Source organism: Mauremys reevesii, linkage group 2 (assembly GCF_016161935.1).
Source record: "Mauremys reevesii isolate NIE-2019 linkage group 2, ASM1616193v1, whole genome shotgun sequence".
Classification (NCBI taxonomy): Eukaryota; Metazoa; Chordata; order Testudines; family Geoemydidae; genus Mauremys; species Mauremys reevesii.
In genome coordinates this window covers 228315747-228333066 of record NC_052624.1, presented here as the reverse complement: position 1 = coordinate 228333066, position 17320 = coordinate 228315747, and the positions used below count along the sequence as shown (strand labels likewise).

The following is a 17320-nucleotide window of genomic DNA, read 5'->3' as shown; positions in this document are numbered from 1 at the left end:
TGAAGGAAACACACACCCTGAGTTTAAAGATTATGTCAATGAGCTCTCCCAACCTGTTTGGAGGCATCTGTCACCAGTTTTGGTAGGTCGAGATGCAGAAAAGGGTACTCTATTGCACACATGACAAGGGTCTTTCCACCAGTTTAACAAGGAGAGGCTGCTTTAAGGGACCATGACCTCCATGTTCATTTGGTGCCTCATGAGCAGATATGCTGATTTCAACCACCCTGGAATGGAGGGTAGGTGAAGTCTGGCAAACCGCATTAAGTAGGTGCATGAGGCCACGTGTCCCAGAAGTCTGAGGCATGTTCTTACTGATATCTTTGGCTGAGCTTCAAGTAGTTGAAACCACTCTGGGTATCCCAAATGCTTGTAGTCAGGACTATCTTCTCATCACCACAGATGTGGCCACAATGTGTGCCACTGTATCGGATGCATCTAGAGCTGCATGTAGGGAAATGCAAGCCACCAGCTGCCTTTTGGTCATTATAGATTCTAACTCTTCCTTATATTCCATAGGAAACCTGCTTGTAAATTGAGACAGCTTGTCCTGGTGGAAGTAACTGTACTTTGTGAGAAGTACTTCATTATTAGCTACTCTCATTTGAAGGCTGGGTGATAAGTAGATTTTACATCCAAATAAGACCAACTTTTCAGGGTCCTTCTCACTAGTTGTTGGCTTGAGAGATCCTTGTTTGGACTTCTCCTGGACAGCATCTACAACCAGAGATCCTAGCACTGAGTGAGAGCAGAAATACTCAAATCCATTAGAAGGGACTTGGTACCTTCAGTCTGCATACTTGGATGAGATCTGCCATAGATCTTTTGCAGGTTGTAACACTAACAGGCTCATCATGTGTATAAATAAGGGTCTACCAGGCAAGGAATGGTGCAGAATGTCCAGCAAGTTGTGATTTCTCTTGAACCATCTTCCATAGTATGTTGAGAGCCTCAGCCATACATTTAATGAGGTCTTGGAGTGCGTTAAAACTGTAAAAACTGGAGCAGACATCAAAGGGTTTACTGCTTAATTGAGAAAAGATGAGGAAATTGCAGCCAGGATTAGTTCTTCTCCCTCAGCTGTTTGATCTGTGTCATTCTCCAGTCCTACCTCTCTAATATCTCAGACTGCAATACTTGACTGGCTAGCAAAGTCTATACTGGGCTCTTGGGAAAAGGGGATCTAGCTCTGGAAGTGGGGGGCGGTAGCCACAGGGTTATGTGAATGAGGTTGCATCCCAGGGCCCCCAATAGGCTCAGGCTGATAGACATATGGGTAATGGACTGCTGGACACAGAGGAAGATTCCAGGAGGCCCGTCTTCTATGAGATCCATGTCTTTTCCTCCTGAGAGAGCAGTCCCTAGAGTCCTTCCCAAATTCCCATTGGGCTCCCCATGGAGGAGAAGGAGGATGCGTGAGAGAGAAGTCCCTATTGTGCACCAACAGGGAGGATTAGAGGTAAGGCAATCCCTTCAGGTGTATGAGCATGCTAATATCCCCTCTACTTGAGTAGAGGATGGCATTGGTAGAGGTTCCTAGCATATTAACTGATAAAAAGGCTTTCTTTTAATGCCAATGGGCAAAATAAAACTAATTATTTATACCAGAGGTTTACAAACTTTTCTTATTGTGTCTCCCCTTCCAGATCTACCAGCTGCCCACATACCCCTGCCCTTCTCATTGCTGATAATTTATGTGTTATTCTTAACACTACCTGTCATTAGCCACCTGTCCGTATTTCACTGTTACATACAGATATAGTTGTAGTGTGAAATATACAACCAAAAAATCTCCCCCTAATTTTGAGCTCAGTTAGACTGGACAGTTGCTGGGCAACTGAACACGTGCTGTACAGTGATTGGAGGTGAGGGCTCTGTATGTGACAGTCTCTAGGTATCTGTTCTCACTGGTACATCTTGAAGTAAACTAACTACTGTATTTTATATAACTAATTCCCACAGAGTTTGAAAGCTTCATCTGAGTAGCCTATTATGAAAATGCAATCAATAAAATAATTAATAAATAAAAACCACCATTACACAATTTCTCCCCCATAGTCCCAGAGATGTCTCACGTACTCTCAAGTGTATGCATATTACAGTTTGAGAATCCCTGATCTACATTATCAACTAACACCAGTTTACTCATAACTAACAATTCAGTAACAGGACAGTGTTTATTGCTAGGAAAGCAGGTGGACACTGCAAGGGTTCCATCTTGCTGCCATAGGGGGAAAGAAGGAGCCAAGGGATGGCTGAACTGTCTCCATCCTTTATGACCTGGAGTGGGGAGGGGGTCACAAAGACAATGCTGGGCAAAAGAATCCGATCTCGCATGCATAAGTCTCATGGGCACCAACAATGGAATCCACGTGGACAATCACTAAAAGACAGACAGGCTATGCTTAGATTACACTAAATGCCATTGTAAAATCCAACTTTTTAATCTAGTAAAATACTACTAGTTATATAAATGGATAGTAAGAAGGAAGAGCCTCATTCAGAGATACGGCAGTCAAAGTAGCAAAGGAAGAAAATGTGGAGACTGGCTCAAAAAAAGGAAGACCAACCAAGTTATATATAATTAATAGCAACTTTGTTCACACAATACTAAGTGAAACCATGAGGAGTGTGATTGAACAAGAAAAGAAGTTGGGTAGATAGACAGGAGAGGACTGAATATGGTGAAGATATATTTGAATTGTATGGCGTAAGGAGGGTTTCGAAAGAGAGTTTAACTGCAAAGAAGACAGAAATGAATAGAAGGCAGAGTAAAAGCACAAAGAAAGTCAAGCATGTTGGGTTTTTCACCACTGTTGCTCTATTGGATGAAAATTACAGCGAGCCAGTGATGACAGGAACAACTCTGGTTGTAAAAGTGCCATTTGCTACAAAATCAAATACATACAGTTTGTAAAGCATTTTGTGATGCCTTCTGAATAATCGCTGTCAAATAAAAAAAACACTGGTTTTAAAACTGCATAGACAGGATGTTGATTAGTTATACTCGAAGATGGGATTTGAGACTTATGCCAAAGAGTATTTTCAGCACAACTGAGTATGTCCCAAAGTACTGTCTGGGGGACAAATCAGTACATGTAATCAAAACCAGACACTTTCAGAACAAAAAGGAAATGCTTCTCCATAAAGTCAGCCTGTGGAATTCTTTGTGACAGCAGCTCAGAGTTCAGTACTGCTATTTGAGAATTTTATCACCAACATAATCTGTAGTTACATGTGCCAAAAGTGGAGTACTGAAACATAATGCTTCATAGCATGTGCTGATCTCCACAGGAGGTAAAAAAGAATATAGCTTCCATATTCATGGTTCAATTGGCCAGCTGCATTATGGGTTTTATTGAAGGGTTTTAGTTCTTTTCACAGATGCATCAGATATTAGGTTGTATACCACTATCCTAGTCACAACACAAGTCTTGAGTTGGTATCACATAACCTTTCATTTTCCTTATTATATCCCTGACCTCTCAAAACTTGCAACAAACTTCCATTCAAACCTTTTTTATCAACTGATTTTCCAGCAAACCAGTGATGTAGAGTATTAAATTATGTCAAAATAATCTAATTTGACTGTTTTAGCCAATTTCTTCTTGTTTAGTCTACAAGTAGTTTGTCTGTTAATATCTGTTTCTTTATCTTTAACATCCAACAAAGTCATACCTAGGTTAACAGATTTCTTCTGCAACTCATTCAGTCTTCGCAATCGTTCTTCATTCCTGGCTTTCAGCTGATCAACATTGAGACTGGAGCTTGAGTGCAAAGAGAAGCTGTCAGGCTGTGGCGCCGGTGACTTGCTAAAAGGGACATCATCCTGCAGATTTAGAAAACATGGGAAGATTTCAGTAAATATGACGCTCCTGCCGAATGGCCACTAGGTATACAACCCATTTATATTATGTATATACACATAATCTACAGCCATATAATATGTCACCTATTGAAATAGGAAACACAGTAATTGTCATCTAGTCTACTGTATTCTCTATGACTGTGGCCAATACCAATGTTTCAGAGGAAGATGCAAGAAACTCCACAATAGGCAAATCTCCTTCCAATTCCTAACAGTTAGAAATTAATTTGCCATGAAAAAAGAGGTTTAATATCTCTTCCACGCATTAGCTACTGTAACTGTAGATATAAATGTCTAATTCCTTTTTGAATCTTGCTAAGGTTTTGGTCTCAATGATATCCTGTAGTAATGAGTTCCAGTTTAACTACATATCATGTTTAAAAAAAAAAAAAGATTTCCTTTCATGAGATTTCAGTTGTCACCTTTTGATTTCACTGATTGTTCCTTTGTTCTTGTGTTATAAAAAAGAGAAGAGAAGCTCCTAATCTATCTTCTCTATACTGTACCAATCATTATTTTATATACTTTTATCATGTGCCCTCTTATTAGTCTCCTTTGTAAAGTAAACTACCCCAATCTTCTCAATCTCTCTATACAACATTTTTCCATACCACTACTCGTATTAGTCTCTCTTCTCAGAAACCCCCGAGATTTCTCCATCAAATGCAAAAGAGAGGTGGAGGGGTGCGGGAAGGAACATTTCATACATACAGTAAACTCCATTGCTTTCTTCTTTATTCGTCTCCTCTCCCTTGCAGATGGCGGTGGCTGTGAAGCTAAATTAACTTCTTCGAAAGCTGGAAAGATTTCCCCATTAGTGCCTGGAAAAAGGAAAGTGAACAAATCTCTCAAGAAAATCAAATCACCACTGTGATAAGTATGATTACATTTAGTTGTTAAACAAGCAGTGCTAATATGTATGTATAAATATCTCCTGTCTGTGTGTTCCATTCTATGCATCCGAAGAAGTGAGCTGTAGCTCACGAAAGCTCATGCTAAAATAAATGTGTTAGTCTTTAAGGTGCCACAAGTACTCCTGTTCTTAGTGCTAATCTAGCACACACAACTTGACACAGATACGCTAAAGGAAGAAATACCTTTCATCAGGACATCCCATGGGGAACCACTAAGCTTAGTGATACTGCATAACAATGACTTGTATGTAATGGGTATGTGTGATACTTCTCAGAGTACCCAGCAAGGCTCCTCCCTACTAGCTGCCCTTAGAATGCGGAAGCCTTGTTGTACCTGTCAGACGGCAGCTCCCAAATTCTGCTTGCCACGGGCAACACAAGCATTCCCTTCCAGGCTTAAGCAGGCCCTCCTCTCTCTCTACAGGTCAGTGATAGGCACACTCCAACCCTTGAGCTCTCCAACTATCCTCCTGAAGCAATGAGTTGCTTCCAAAAGAACAATACACACCAGCTTACCAGTTTCCCTTCAGATCACCGCTCCATTTAACCCACAACACTTACATTTACACTGAAATCAAGCACTGGACTTAATTAACAACATGCTGTCTTGTCTAATGAAGTTTAGCTCACCTAAAGTCTTAGCAGTGTTTTCCAGCCAGGGTGGCTGTGATCCTCCTTTTGCAAGACAGAACACACTGACAGTTCCTCTCCTAAGTGAACAATTCCAGGTGTTCCTCAGTACCCACAAGTTATACCCCCAAAATCCATTGTCTTTAATCAAACATGATGCCCCCTGCTGTGTTTGTTTTTTCCTGAAGATCTTCTCTTATGTGAATTCACAATCTCTTCATTAGCATCAGGCTCAGTAATGTAAAAAGTCTTAAACTGTAAGCCACAAAATACATTTTGACTAACCAGAGAGATAAGCATCTACTACCCCCTGACTAAACAGAACCTGTTTAAATCACCCTCTGGTAACCCATCTTAACTCACATACCTGAAGAACATAGTTATCTGTCTATATTGAAAACTATTTAAATATCATCCATACAGACATCTTTCAATGATTAAGATGACCAATGTGTTACTGGCTGTTAGTAGAGACTTCACATGACATCCTTTGGCTCACTATTATGCAGACATCAGACCCAGGGGATCCCTGTAAACCCCTGTACACCTCTTATGCCCTCTGCCAGTTGGCACTTTTGGTATTTCTGTTTATTAGGGAGATCTATGGGTGATTGTGTTCCTTAACAACATTCTGTAATCAGGCTTCTTGATCATATCTGAGTTATTAGCCTGATTACATAATAATACGTTAAGTCCCACTTACATTAACAAGCCCCCCAAAACTATTCAAACAGGATCAAGTTACAAATGTGTATCCTCTGACTAGTATAGATGTACCCTCAAGTGGTGTTTATGTCCTTCATGTCTTTCTCATGATGACCCTGTCTTCCTTTAACAACAATTTTCAATCCCTCCTTTGTTGTGAAACACACACAGTGTATGAAACTTGTCTCCACTGCCTATTTCAGGCTCCTGGTTTGCACCTTTTATGCCCAACAACATAAGTTTGGTATCTGGTGTAGGCCTTGCTAGAGCGCTACGCATGGCTAACAGCATGAACCAAAGGCGGTGAACCAAAATAGGCCTTGTCAGAAGTGTAACATCTAAGTATCACCTAACCAACTAAGCACATTCTTGATCAGAAAGGACGGTACAAGAACACACAGACCCCTCGTAAAGGTACAGATGAAAGTGTTTTGTTCAAACTATAGGGTACAAGGTTGTAACAATATCTGGAATGTAATATGTAACTGGTTGGTAACAATGTATAAAAGAAGAAGTCATAGGAGGGGCATCTTTGTCCTGGCCTAGGAGATGACACTATGTCAAGGGCAACAAAGAGCCCTGTAGCACCTTATAGACTAACAGATGTGTTGGAGCATAAGCTTTCGTGGGTAAATACCCACTTCATCAGGTGCCACAGGACTCTTTGTTGCTTTTTACAGATCCAGACTAACACGGCTACCCCTCTGATACTATGTCAAAAGAGACACTACCGTGTCGCAGGTATACCTGAAGTTCTCACAACCTTTTTTAGCATTTTGTAACATACTTTCAAACAACATGGAAAGAAGAACTGGAACAAATAAGTTATGAAATCAAAAAGTAATGCAAAACATTCACAATACTTAGCCAGCTAACTTAAGTCTAAAATAAAAGCCAGAAGAGCTCTGTGTAAACTTGATGTTTGTCTCTTTCACCAACAAAAGTTAGTCTAATAGATGAAGATATTACCTCATATACCTTGTCTCTCTACCTAAAAATATCATTTAAAAGTCAACCTTAAAAACACCAGTATTCTTGGTGACGATACATAACAATACCATTGTTCTTAGTTTCTGAAATATTTCCACAGTATATTGTGATAAAATCACATGCTTAACAGAAGAACTGAGAATAGAAGCATTTATTTCACCTCTGCTACTTATCACAACCTGTTACTTTAAACATCTTTGGCTATGAAAGAGAAGGTTACTAACCTCTTGGAGGTTACTAACCTGCATAGTCCTTATCTGTATTCCACAGTGGGATTACGCATGCACACCATAAGCCTGGAGCCAGAGAAATGGAAAGTAGTGTCCATTGGTGTGTGCATGTGCCCTGGCTCACCTTGTGCCTCTGAGCAAGGTGATAAAGGGTGGGGCAGATCGACTGCCTCTCCAGTTCCTTGTCCACCAGGAATCAGAGAAGATCCGAAGCAGAGGGGAAGGAGGGCAGTTAGTGGAATACAGATAGGGACCACGCATTTCAAAGAACCTCCAGTTACAGGTAAGCAACCGCCTTTTCTTCTTTGAGTGATGGTCTCTATTGCATTGCACTATGGGAGATTGACAAACAGTACTTAAGTAGGAGGAGGGTGCAAGGATATGGATGGTAGGCTGGAGCAGAGAACCGCTGACCTGAAGGTGGCATCAGCAGCAGAGTCATGTCTCAGGGCATAATACCTCGCCAACGTGTGAATAGAACATATCCAGATATATGTTGGGAAAATAACACAGCGGGGCACAGACTATCCAATAAGTTCTTGGACTGCATTGCAGACAACTTTTTATTTCAGAAGGTTGAAAAAGCTACTAGGGGGGAAGCTGTTCTAGATTTGATTTTAACAAATAGGGAGGAACGCATTGAGAATTTGAAAGTGGAAGGCAGCTTGGGTGAAAGTGATCATGAAATCATAGAGTTTGCAATTCTAAGGAAGAGTAGAAGGGAGGACAGCAAAATAGAGACAATGGATTTCAGGAAGGTGGATTTTGGTAAGCTCAGACAGCTGATAGGTCAGGTCCCATGGGAATCAAGACTGAGGAGAAAAATAACTGAGAAGAGTTGGCAGTTTTTCAAAGGGACACTATTAAGGGTCCAAAAGCAAGCTATTCCACTGGGTAGGAAAGATAGAAAATGTGGCAAAAGACCACATTGGCTTAACCACGAGATCTTGCATGATCTAAAAAATAAAAAGGAGTCATATAAAAAATGGAAACTAGAACAAATTACAAAGGATGAATATAGGCAAACAACACAGGAATGCAGGGGCAAGATTAGAAAGGCAAAGGCACAAAGATTAGAAGCAAGAGGAAGACCAAGGACAAGGTAGGCCCATTGCTCAGTGAGGAGGGAGAAACAGTAACAGGAAACTTGGAAATGGCAGAGATGCTTAATGACTTCTTTGTTTCGGTCTTCACTGAGAAGTCTGAAGGAATGCCTAACATAGTGAATGCTTATGGGAAGGGGGTAGGTTTAGAAAATAAAATAAAAAAAGAACAAGTTAAAAATCACTTAGGAAAGTTAGATGCCTGCAAGTCACCAGGGCCTGATGAAATGCATCCTAGAATACTCAAGGAGCTAATAGAGGAGGTATCTGAGCCTCTAGCTATTATCTTTGGAAAATCATGGGAGACGGGAGAGATTCCAGAAGACTGGAAAAGGGCAAATATAGTGCCCATCTATAAAAAAAGGAAATAAAAACAATCCAGGAAACTACAGACCAGTTAGTTTAACTTCTGTGGCCAGGGAAGATAATGGAGGAAGTAATTAAGGAAATCATCTGCAAACACTTGGAAGGTGGTAAGGTGATAGGGAATAGCCAACATGGATTTGTAAAGAACAAATCATGTCAAACCAATCTGATAGCTTCTTTGATAGGATAATGAGTCTTGTGGATAAGGGAGAAGCGGTGGATGTGGTATTTCTAGACTTTAGTAAGGCATTTGATACGGTCTTGCATGATATTCTTATCAATAAACTAGGCAAATACAACTTAGATGGGGCTACTATAAGGTGGGTGCATAACTGGCTGGATAACCATACTCAGAGAGTAGTTATTAATGGTTCCCAATCCTGCTGGAAAGGTATAACTAGTGGGGTTCCACAGGGGTCTGTTTTGGGACCGGCTCTGTTCAGTATCTTCATCAACGACTTAGATATTGGCATAGAAAGTACACTTGTTACGTTTGCAGATGATACCAAACTGGGAGGGATTGCAACTGCTTTGAAGGATAGGGTCATAATTCAAAATGATCTGGACAACTTGGAGAAATGGTCTGAGCTAAACCGAATGAAGTTTAATAAAGACAAATGCAAAGTGCTCCACTTAGGAAGGAACAATCAGTTTCACACATACAGAATGGGAAGAGACTGTCTAGGAAGGAGTACAGCAGAAAGAGATCTAGGGGTTATAGTGGACCACAAGCTAAATATGAGTCAACAGTGTGATGCTGCTGCAAAAAAAGCAAACATGATTCTGGGATACATTAACAGGTGTGTTGTGAGCAAGACATGAGAAGTCATTCTTCTGCTCTATTCTGCGCTCTATTCTGTTAGGCCTCAACTGGAGTATTGTGTCCAGTTCTGGGCACCGCATTTCAAGAAAGATGTGGAGAAATTGGAGAGGATCCAGAGAAGAGCAACAAGAATGGTTAAAGGTCTAGAGAACATGACCTATGAAGGAAGGCTGAAATAATTGGGTTTGGAAAAGGGAAGACTGAGAGGGGACATGATATCAGTTTTCACGTATCTAAAAGGGTGTCATAAGGAGGAGGGAGAAAACTTGTTCATTTTAGCCTCTAAGGATAGAACAAGAAGCAATGGGCTTAAGCTGCAGCAAGAGAGGTTTAGGTTGGACATTAGGAAAAAGTTCCTAACTGTCAGGGTGGTTAAACACTGGAATAAATTGCCTAGGGAGGTTGTGGAATCTCCATCTCTGGAGATATTTAAGAGTAGGTTAGATAAATGTCTATCAGGAATGGTCTAGACAGTATTTGGTCCTGCCATGAGGGCAGGGGACTGGACTTGATGACCTCTTGAGGTCCCTTCCTGTCCTAGAATCTATGAATCCACATGGCCACTATGCAGATGTCCAGGAGGGGTACATCCTGAAGAGAAGCCTTTGGTTGAGGGAGGTTTGAGAGCTGATAAAAAAGTAGAATGCATCCAGATACGCCATGGCGACAATCAGTCTCCAAGATTTCCTGATTGATATTGTTCTGTACAGGTAAATGGCCAAGACTTGTTAAACATCAAGGGAATGGAGTCTTTGTTCTTCTGTGGAAGCATGCCGTTTCAGGAAGAACACAAGTGAGTTAATGTATTGGTTAAGATGAAATTCCAAAATAATTTTGGATATAAATTTGGGGTATAATGCAAAGAAACTTTATCTTTACGGAATATAGTTTATGGAGAGTCTGCCGTCATTGTTCCCAGTTCACCAACCCTTCTTGCTGACGTAATAGCTACAAGAAAGGTGAACTTCATGGACAGGAGGGACATGGAGCAAGTAGTTAAAGGCTCAAAGGAGGGTGAGGAGGGCGGGGGGGTCTTGTTAGCACTGAGAGAATGAGATTCAGGTTCCATTGGGGTGGATTCTTCTGAGTAGGCAGGAAAGTCTTTCCAGAATTCATAGTTTAGTAGGTATGTGAAAATCGAGTAGCCTCGAGCAAGTGAATGGTATGCACTAATCGCTGATAAGTGGACTGATGAGGAGCTGATGGATAGACCCAAGGTCTTCGAAGATAGAATATAGTCTAAGATGAGAGGAATATCTGTAATCTCTAGTAGGACGCTTCTTTGTTGTGTCCAAGATGAGAAGCATTTCTATTTAGATAGGTAATATTTCCTAGCAGAGTCTTTTCTGCTATTAGAGAGGCTGTTTCATGCAGATGAGGAACATGAATGTGCTAGGGATCCCACCCATCCAAATATCATGCTCTGAGGTGGAGTGGTCATGGATTGGGGTGTTTGATCTTGCCATTGCATTGAGTCAGGAACCCAGGGAATATTGGGAGGATAACTGATGGGCAAAATGACATACGCAGGAGGCTGAGGAAGCAGAAGTGTCTGGGCCAGAAGGGGGCCTTGCTATGTTCTGTCAGATCTTATGTAGAACTTGTGGCAGGAGCAGCATCGGAGAAAAGGCATAGTTGAACTGGTCTGACCAGGTAAGAAGCAGTGCATTGCTCTGGCAGCAGTGACCTGGGGCTCCTCTGGACCAATACGTGGTGCATTTGCTGTTTGTTTGAGAAGCGAATAGATCTCTGGTTGGGGTGTGCAGCATCATGTGTGAAGTTTCCATTCGTGGGTGAGCGTGAGTGTCTGCAGAAGCTGTCTGTGAGCACATTCTGCTTCCCCAGAAGGCAGGCTGTTGATACGGTGATGTGATTGCTGAAACACTGCTTCCTGAGGCTTACCACTTCTGCACACAGGGAAGCAGATCTTCCTCTCTCTTGCTTGTTGACGTAGAAGACAGGCATTTGTTCTCCAACATTATAAGGACATGGTAAGTGCAGATGAATGGGAGAAAAGACTTGTATGCCCTCCATACTAGTTCTGACCTTTGCTTGTTGTACGGTGGTTTTGGGATGTACAAATGGGGATTATAACAAAACCACAAAAATCACTCTCACTGATCATCTGCCTAGATATCACATATTGATTAATATTTGAAACTATGTCACCACAAGTAAAAATCTAGTGTACTGTTCCTGTTAAACACATTCCCTGCTCTTAGCTGGACTTTTAGATTGATTGCAAGTTCTTCTTGGGAACATACTCCATCTAGAGACAAAAAACAGAGTATCTCCATATCAGCATTATTAGATTTAAAAAAGCTACCTACTGTGACCACTTCCTCTGAGTTTCCCAGGGTATCCTCATAGACTTTAAGGTCAGAAGGGACCATCGTGATCATCTAGTCTGACCTCCCGCATATTGCAGGCCACAACACGCCATCCACTCAGTTTTGTAATAGATCCCTAACTGCTGGCTGAGTTACTGAAGTCCTCAAATCATGATTTAAAGACTTCAACTTACAGAGAATTCACCAGTGACACTAGTTTAAACCTGCAAGTGATCCGTGCCCCATGGCCTCTGCCAATATGACTTGGGGGAAAATTCCTTCCTGACCCCAAATACGGTAATCAGTTAGACCATGAGCATGTGGACAAGACCCACCAGCCAGACGCTCGGGGAGCAATTTTCTGGAGTAACTCAGAGCCCTCCCCATCCAGTGTCCCATCACCAGCCACTGGAGATATTTGCTGCTAGCTGTCACAGATAGGTTACATGCCATTTTGGGCGATCTCATCATACCATCCCCTCCGTAAACTTACCAAGCTGTCTTGAAGCCAGATAGAGGTTTTGCCCCCATTGTTCCTCTTGGATGTCTGTTCCAGAATTTTCTGGGTTCTCTGTCTTTCTATGTCTGTCTTCTATACAATTACTCTCAATATTTACATTTGGTACAACACTGAGCATACTTTCATCACTTAATAAGTAAATAATAAATAACATCTCCTAGAGTGAGGAGAGATTGGTGCAGTCTACTCATAGAATCAAAGAGATGGAAAAGACTAATTAGATCCTGTGCATGCCCCTGCTCATGTCAGATTATATCATGCTCTCCAATATTTATATATTAACACAATGAGTTTGAATGTTTTCTAATGTGAAATTCACATTTGACAAAAAAATTGACACCCTTCTTCCCCCTTACCTGGAGCCAAAGGCAGTGATTACTCATAGGTTGGGTGTAGGGGGAAATACAGAATAAATAGGGTTTCTTAGATTCATAAAACAATTTACAGGCATAAAACTTCTATATTTCCTCTATGTCATAAAGAATAAATGTTGCAGGCTTTTTGACCTTTTGGTGATAAGAAAGGGTAATTTGAGGCACCCTTATGCCCAAGAAAGTATTCCTGCTGACATCTATACTGGCCAGCACCCAAAGGCCCAAACAGGTCAAAGGCTCTGTTATACTGGGTTCTGTATACAAATTCCAGGAAGACATGGGCCTTGTCCTGAGCACTTACAGTCTAATTTGAAACAAGATGTGACAAATGAACATGACAAACAGAGAGGAAAAATATAATTTCACTTTTACACATAGATATCAAGGGTTTAAAGAAGCACATACTAGACCAGGGGTCCCCAACGCGGTGCCCGCGGGCGCCGGGCACCTTAATGTCCCCACATCCTGGCCCCTGGGAGAGCACCCGCCGAAATGCCGCAGCGACATTTTGGCGGGGACGCCTCTCATTGACGACGCTTGTCGCCGACAAGTGACGTCATCGAGAGGCGTCGCCCCCGAATTTCGGAAGGAGCTCTTGACCTGCTGATTTCAAGTTTGTGACTTTTTAAGTACTACATCAGTTCAGAATGGATGACCTGTAGTTCTAAACTGAAGCTGCTGAATGAATTGTTCTGTTTCTTGCATAATGGGTGGAGACCTCTATCTATCTATGATTATAAAGCATTTGCTGAAGAACTGTCTTCTTGCCCTACCCTTGCCAAAGAACTGTGCTACAGACTCTAAGCTCATTTACAATATACACATAAACATACACATGTATACACATTTTAATCATCCTAGTTCTGAAAATCAATCTTCCAAATATAAATCAAGCACAAGCCAATGAAGCTGCATGAAACAATAGCTCAGAACAGTCTCATTCACCTCAAGTCTACCTAAAAAATTAGGCAACTATAACTACATTGCTCAGGAGTGTGAAAAATTCACCCCACTGAGCGATGCAGTTAAACCAGCCTAACCCCCAGTAGATAGCACTAGCTTGATGGGGAAGCAGATTGCCTTCAAGAGCCCCTCCTAACAGTGTAGGTAGGTTCTTCACTTAAGCACTACAGTGGTGCACAGCTGCAGGGCCTGAACTTTTTAAGTGCAGACAAGCCCTATGAAATCTAACAAAAGAATATTTATCAATCAATATGGTTGTGTATTTCACTGCTGATCATTTTAGCAAAGACATCCAGATAACTTGCTTATCCCACAATCACAAAATTGCCTCCCATCGCTCCCCAGGTGCCAAAAGTCCCATTGTCCACTACCAACTTGCCAAAACATCCAGGTTCACCTGGACAATTTCAATACAAATATCTGATGTACTGAAAGTTTAAAATGTGGGGAGAGCATAAAATAAATGGAATTTGATAACAAAATAAGCCGCAATATTTAACTCATGTTAAAACTTCAATTCTTTATAAAAATGAAGCTTATGGAGAATTCTCATTCAGTGGCATCACAATGCTGCAGAATCTGGAGACAATGTAATGGAATTTAGGTCCAGCTAGAGATGTGGCGCGTATAAAAGACAATGCTAACTTTCAGTTGGGGGAATCAATTCAGTCTGAATGCCTTGTTAATCTTAATTAGTAGTACAGATAACAGAGAATGGATTTAGGCGATTTGTTCTGTTTCCATTTCATTTCCATTTCCAACTTCAATCAAACAAGACTTTGGTAGTTGAAGGACAAGTAAGAATTCTTACACTATGTCTGAAATAAAACGGCAAGCTATTATGGCACATTAAGGTTTGAAAATGATTACAGTAACAATAGAGCTATATAGTACAGCACTGATGAAAAGCAAAGCACAGAAAGGAGGACAAAAAGCAGTAGGTGATTACATTAACATCCACTTTTTAAGTTAGAGAGGACTTTCCCAACACATATAATTAGGGCTGACAATTACCAACTCCACTGGAAAAGTCTACTGGTTTGAGACTTTTAAAATAGAGGCATAATCACTTTGTTTGAGAACAATACCACCACTATATCAAATGTCATGTAGAACATAAACATAAATACTGCTAAATATAGAGGCATAAACTCACCAATGAAAGCACTCTCAGATTCCAATAGCGAATTTTTCAAGAATTCACTGGATTCATTTCTGAACTAAAAAAGTAAAACAGAAGACACTCAGTTCAGCTGTACTAGTGTCTGAGTGGTTTTTTGATTTGTTTTGTTTGGTTGGGGGTTTTCTTGCTTTTTGCTTGCTGGTTTGTTTATTAGTATTCTAGTGGTTCTGAAAAGTGCCAGATTGATGGCACTGGAAATTAGAGAAACAAAATGGGTGAGGTAATATCTTTTATTGGACCAACTTTTGTTGGTAAAAGATACAAGCTTTTGAGAGACACAGAGCAGCTAACGGGGGAGTTTTGCAACAGACTTCTCCAGGTGAAGGAGCAATTACGTGACTCTTGGGGTAAGTTTTGATGTCTGTTGTGTGTGTATTTGTGTTTGCTGTGGTGTGCTTGCTGCTGGACTGAAATATACCATGTGGTCTGTTTGTTTGGGGACGGTGTGCTGAACGTGTGGGTGCGGAGCCAAATGGCCTGATAGGCAAGGCTGAGAGCTTCTTAATGGAGCTTTGATCCCTACCCCCTTCAGCTTCCATCAGCCCTTAACCAGGGGGCGGGACTACTCAGGAAGACCAGGGCTTTAAAAAGCCCACTCCTAAGCCATCAGAGGAGCGAACAGGAGCGCTAACAGGGGAGTTTTGTGAGGGAGTTGAGAAGGGGAGTGGGAGAGTGGGGGGCTAGATACACATAACATTCCTTAAACTTCTTTAAACGTAAGCCACAGAGACATAGACAAACATAATTTGTTGGGGAATAGTCGTCATGTTTTTCGTAAAGGGAAATCATTGCTCACCAATCTACTAGAATTCTTTGAGGGGGTCAACATGCATGTGGACAAGGCGGATCCAGTGGATACAGTGTACTTAGATTTACAGAAAGCCTTCGACAATGTCCCTCACCAAAGGCTATTAAGCAAAGGAAACAGTCATGGAATAAGAGGGAAGGTCATTTCATGGATCAGGAACTGGTTGAAAGAGTAGAAATAAATGGTCAGTTTTCAGAGTGAAGAGAGGTAAATAGTGGTGTCCCCCAGGAGTCTGTACTGGGACCAGTCCTAGTTAACATATTCATAAATGATCTGGAAAAAGGGGTAAATAGTGAGGTGGCAAAATTTGCAGATGATACAAAATTAATCAAGATAGTTAAGACCCAGGCAGACTGCGAAGAGCTACAAAAGGCTCTCTCAAAACTGGGTGACTGGGCAACAAAATGGCAGATGAAATTCAATGTTGATAAATGCAAAGTAATGCACATTGGAAAACATAATGATGGGGTCTAAATTAGCTGTTACCACTCAAGAAAAAGATCTTGGAGACATTGTGGATAGTTCTCTGAAAACATTCACTCAATGTGCAGTGGCAGTCAAAAAAGTGAACAGAATGTTGGGAATCATTAAGAAAGGGATAGATAATAAGATAGAAAACATTATATTGCCACTAATATAAATCCACAGAATGCCCACATTTGAATATTGTGTGCAGATATGGTCGTCCCATTTCAAAAAAAGATATTTTGGAATTGGAAAAGGTTCAGCAAAGAGTAACAAAAATGATCAGGGGTATGGAACAGCTGCCATATCAGGAGAAATTAATAAGACTGGGACTTTTCATCTTGGAAAAAAGACAACTAAGGGGGGATATGATAGAGATCTATAAATCGTGACTGGTGTGGAGAAAGTAAATAAGGAACTAGGGGTCACCAAGTGAAATTAATAGGCAGCAGGTTTAAAATAAACAAAAGAAAGTATTTTTTCAGACAACTCACAGTCAACCTGTCGAACTCCTTGACACAGGATGTTGTGAAGGCCAAGACTATAAGAGGGTTCAAAAAAGAACTAGATAAATTCATGGAGGACATGTCCATCAATGGCTATTAGCCTGGATGGGCAGGGATGGTAACCCTAGCCTCTATTTGCCAGAAGCTGGGAATGGGTGACAGGGGATGGATCACTAGATGATTACCTGTTCTGTTCATTCCCTCTGGGGCACCTGGCATTGGCCACTGTCAGAAGACAGGACAGTGGGCTGACCCAGTATGGCCATTCTTATGCTCTTATAGCTCTTCTGGTCTGGGAAAGGTACTCAGAGTGTCACAGCTAAATACAAGATGGAACAAATAGCTTGGTTCTCAAACTTTTGTACTGGTGACCCCTTACACACAGCAAGCCTTTCAGTACAACCTCACCTTATAAATTAAAAACACATTTTTTTATATTAAACACTATTATAAATGCTGGAGGTGAAGCAGGGCTTGAGGGTGGAGGTTGACCGCTCACAACCCCCATGTAATAACCTCAAGATCCCCTGAGGAGTCACGAC

At 41.2% G+C, this 17320-nt stretch overlaps 1 protein-coding gene across 9 annotated transcripts in view; it reads right to left on the bottom strand.

Annotated features, from left to right (window-relative positions):
- Nucleotides 1–17320, bottom strand: part of CSPP1 (centrosome and spindle pole associated protein 1) — a 161200-nt gene that overhangs the window by 11083 nt on the left and 132797 nt on the right. For 8 of the 9 annotated variants that reach the window (XR_005593609.1, XR_005593608.1, XM_039522308.1 and 5 more), the window contains 3 exons: nt 14973–15036; nt 4580–4689; nt 3679–3829 (listed from right to left, as the gene is read on the bottom strand). Coding sequence is in view for 7 of the 9 variants with exons in the window: in XM_039522308.1 (XP_039378242.1) it covers nt 3679–3829; nt 4580–4689; nt 14973–15036 (325 nt within the window). In the remaining 2 variants the exon portion in view is untranslated. Of the gene's footprint in view, nt 1–2229; nt 2384–3678; nt 3830–4579; nt 4690–14972; nt 15037–17320 lie in introns of those variants that run through there. The other variant, XM_039522312.1, reaches the window with a different exon arrangement.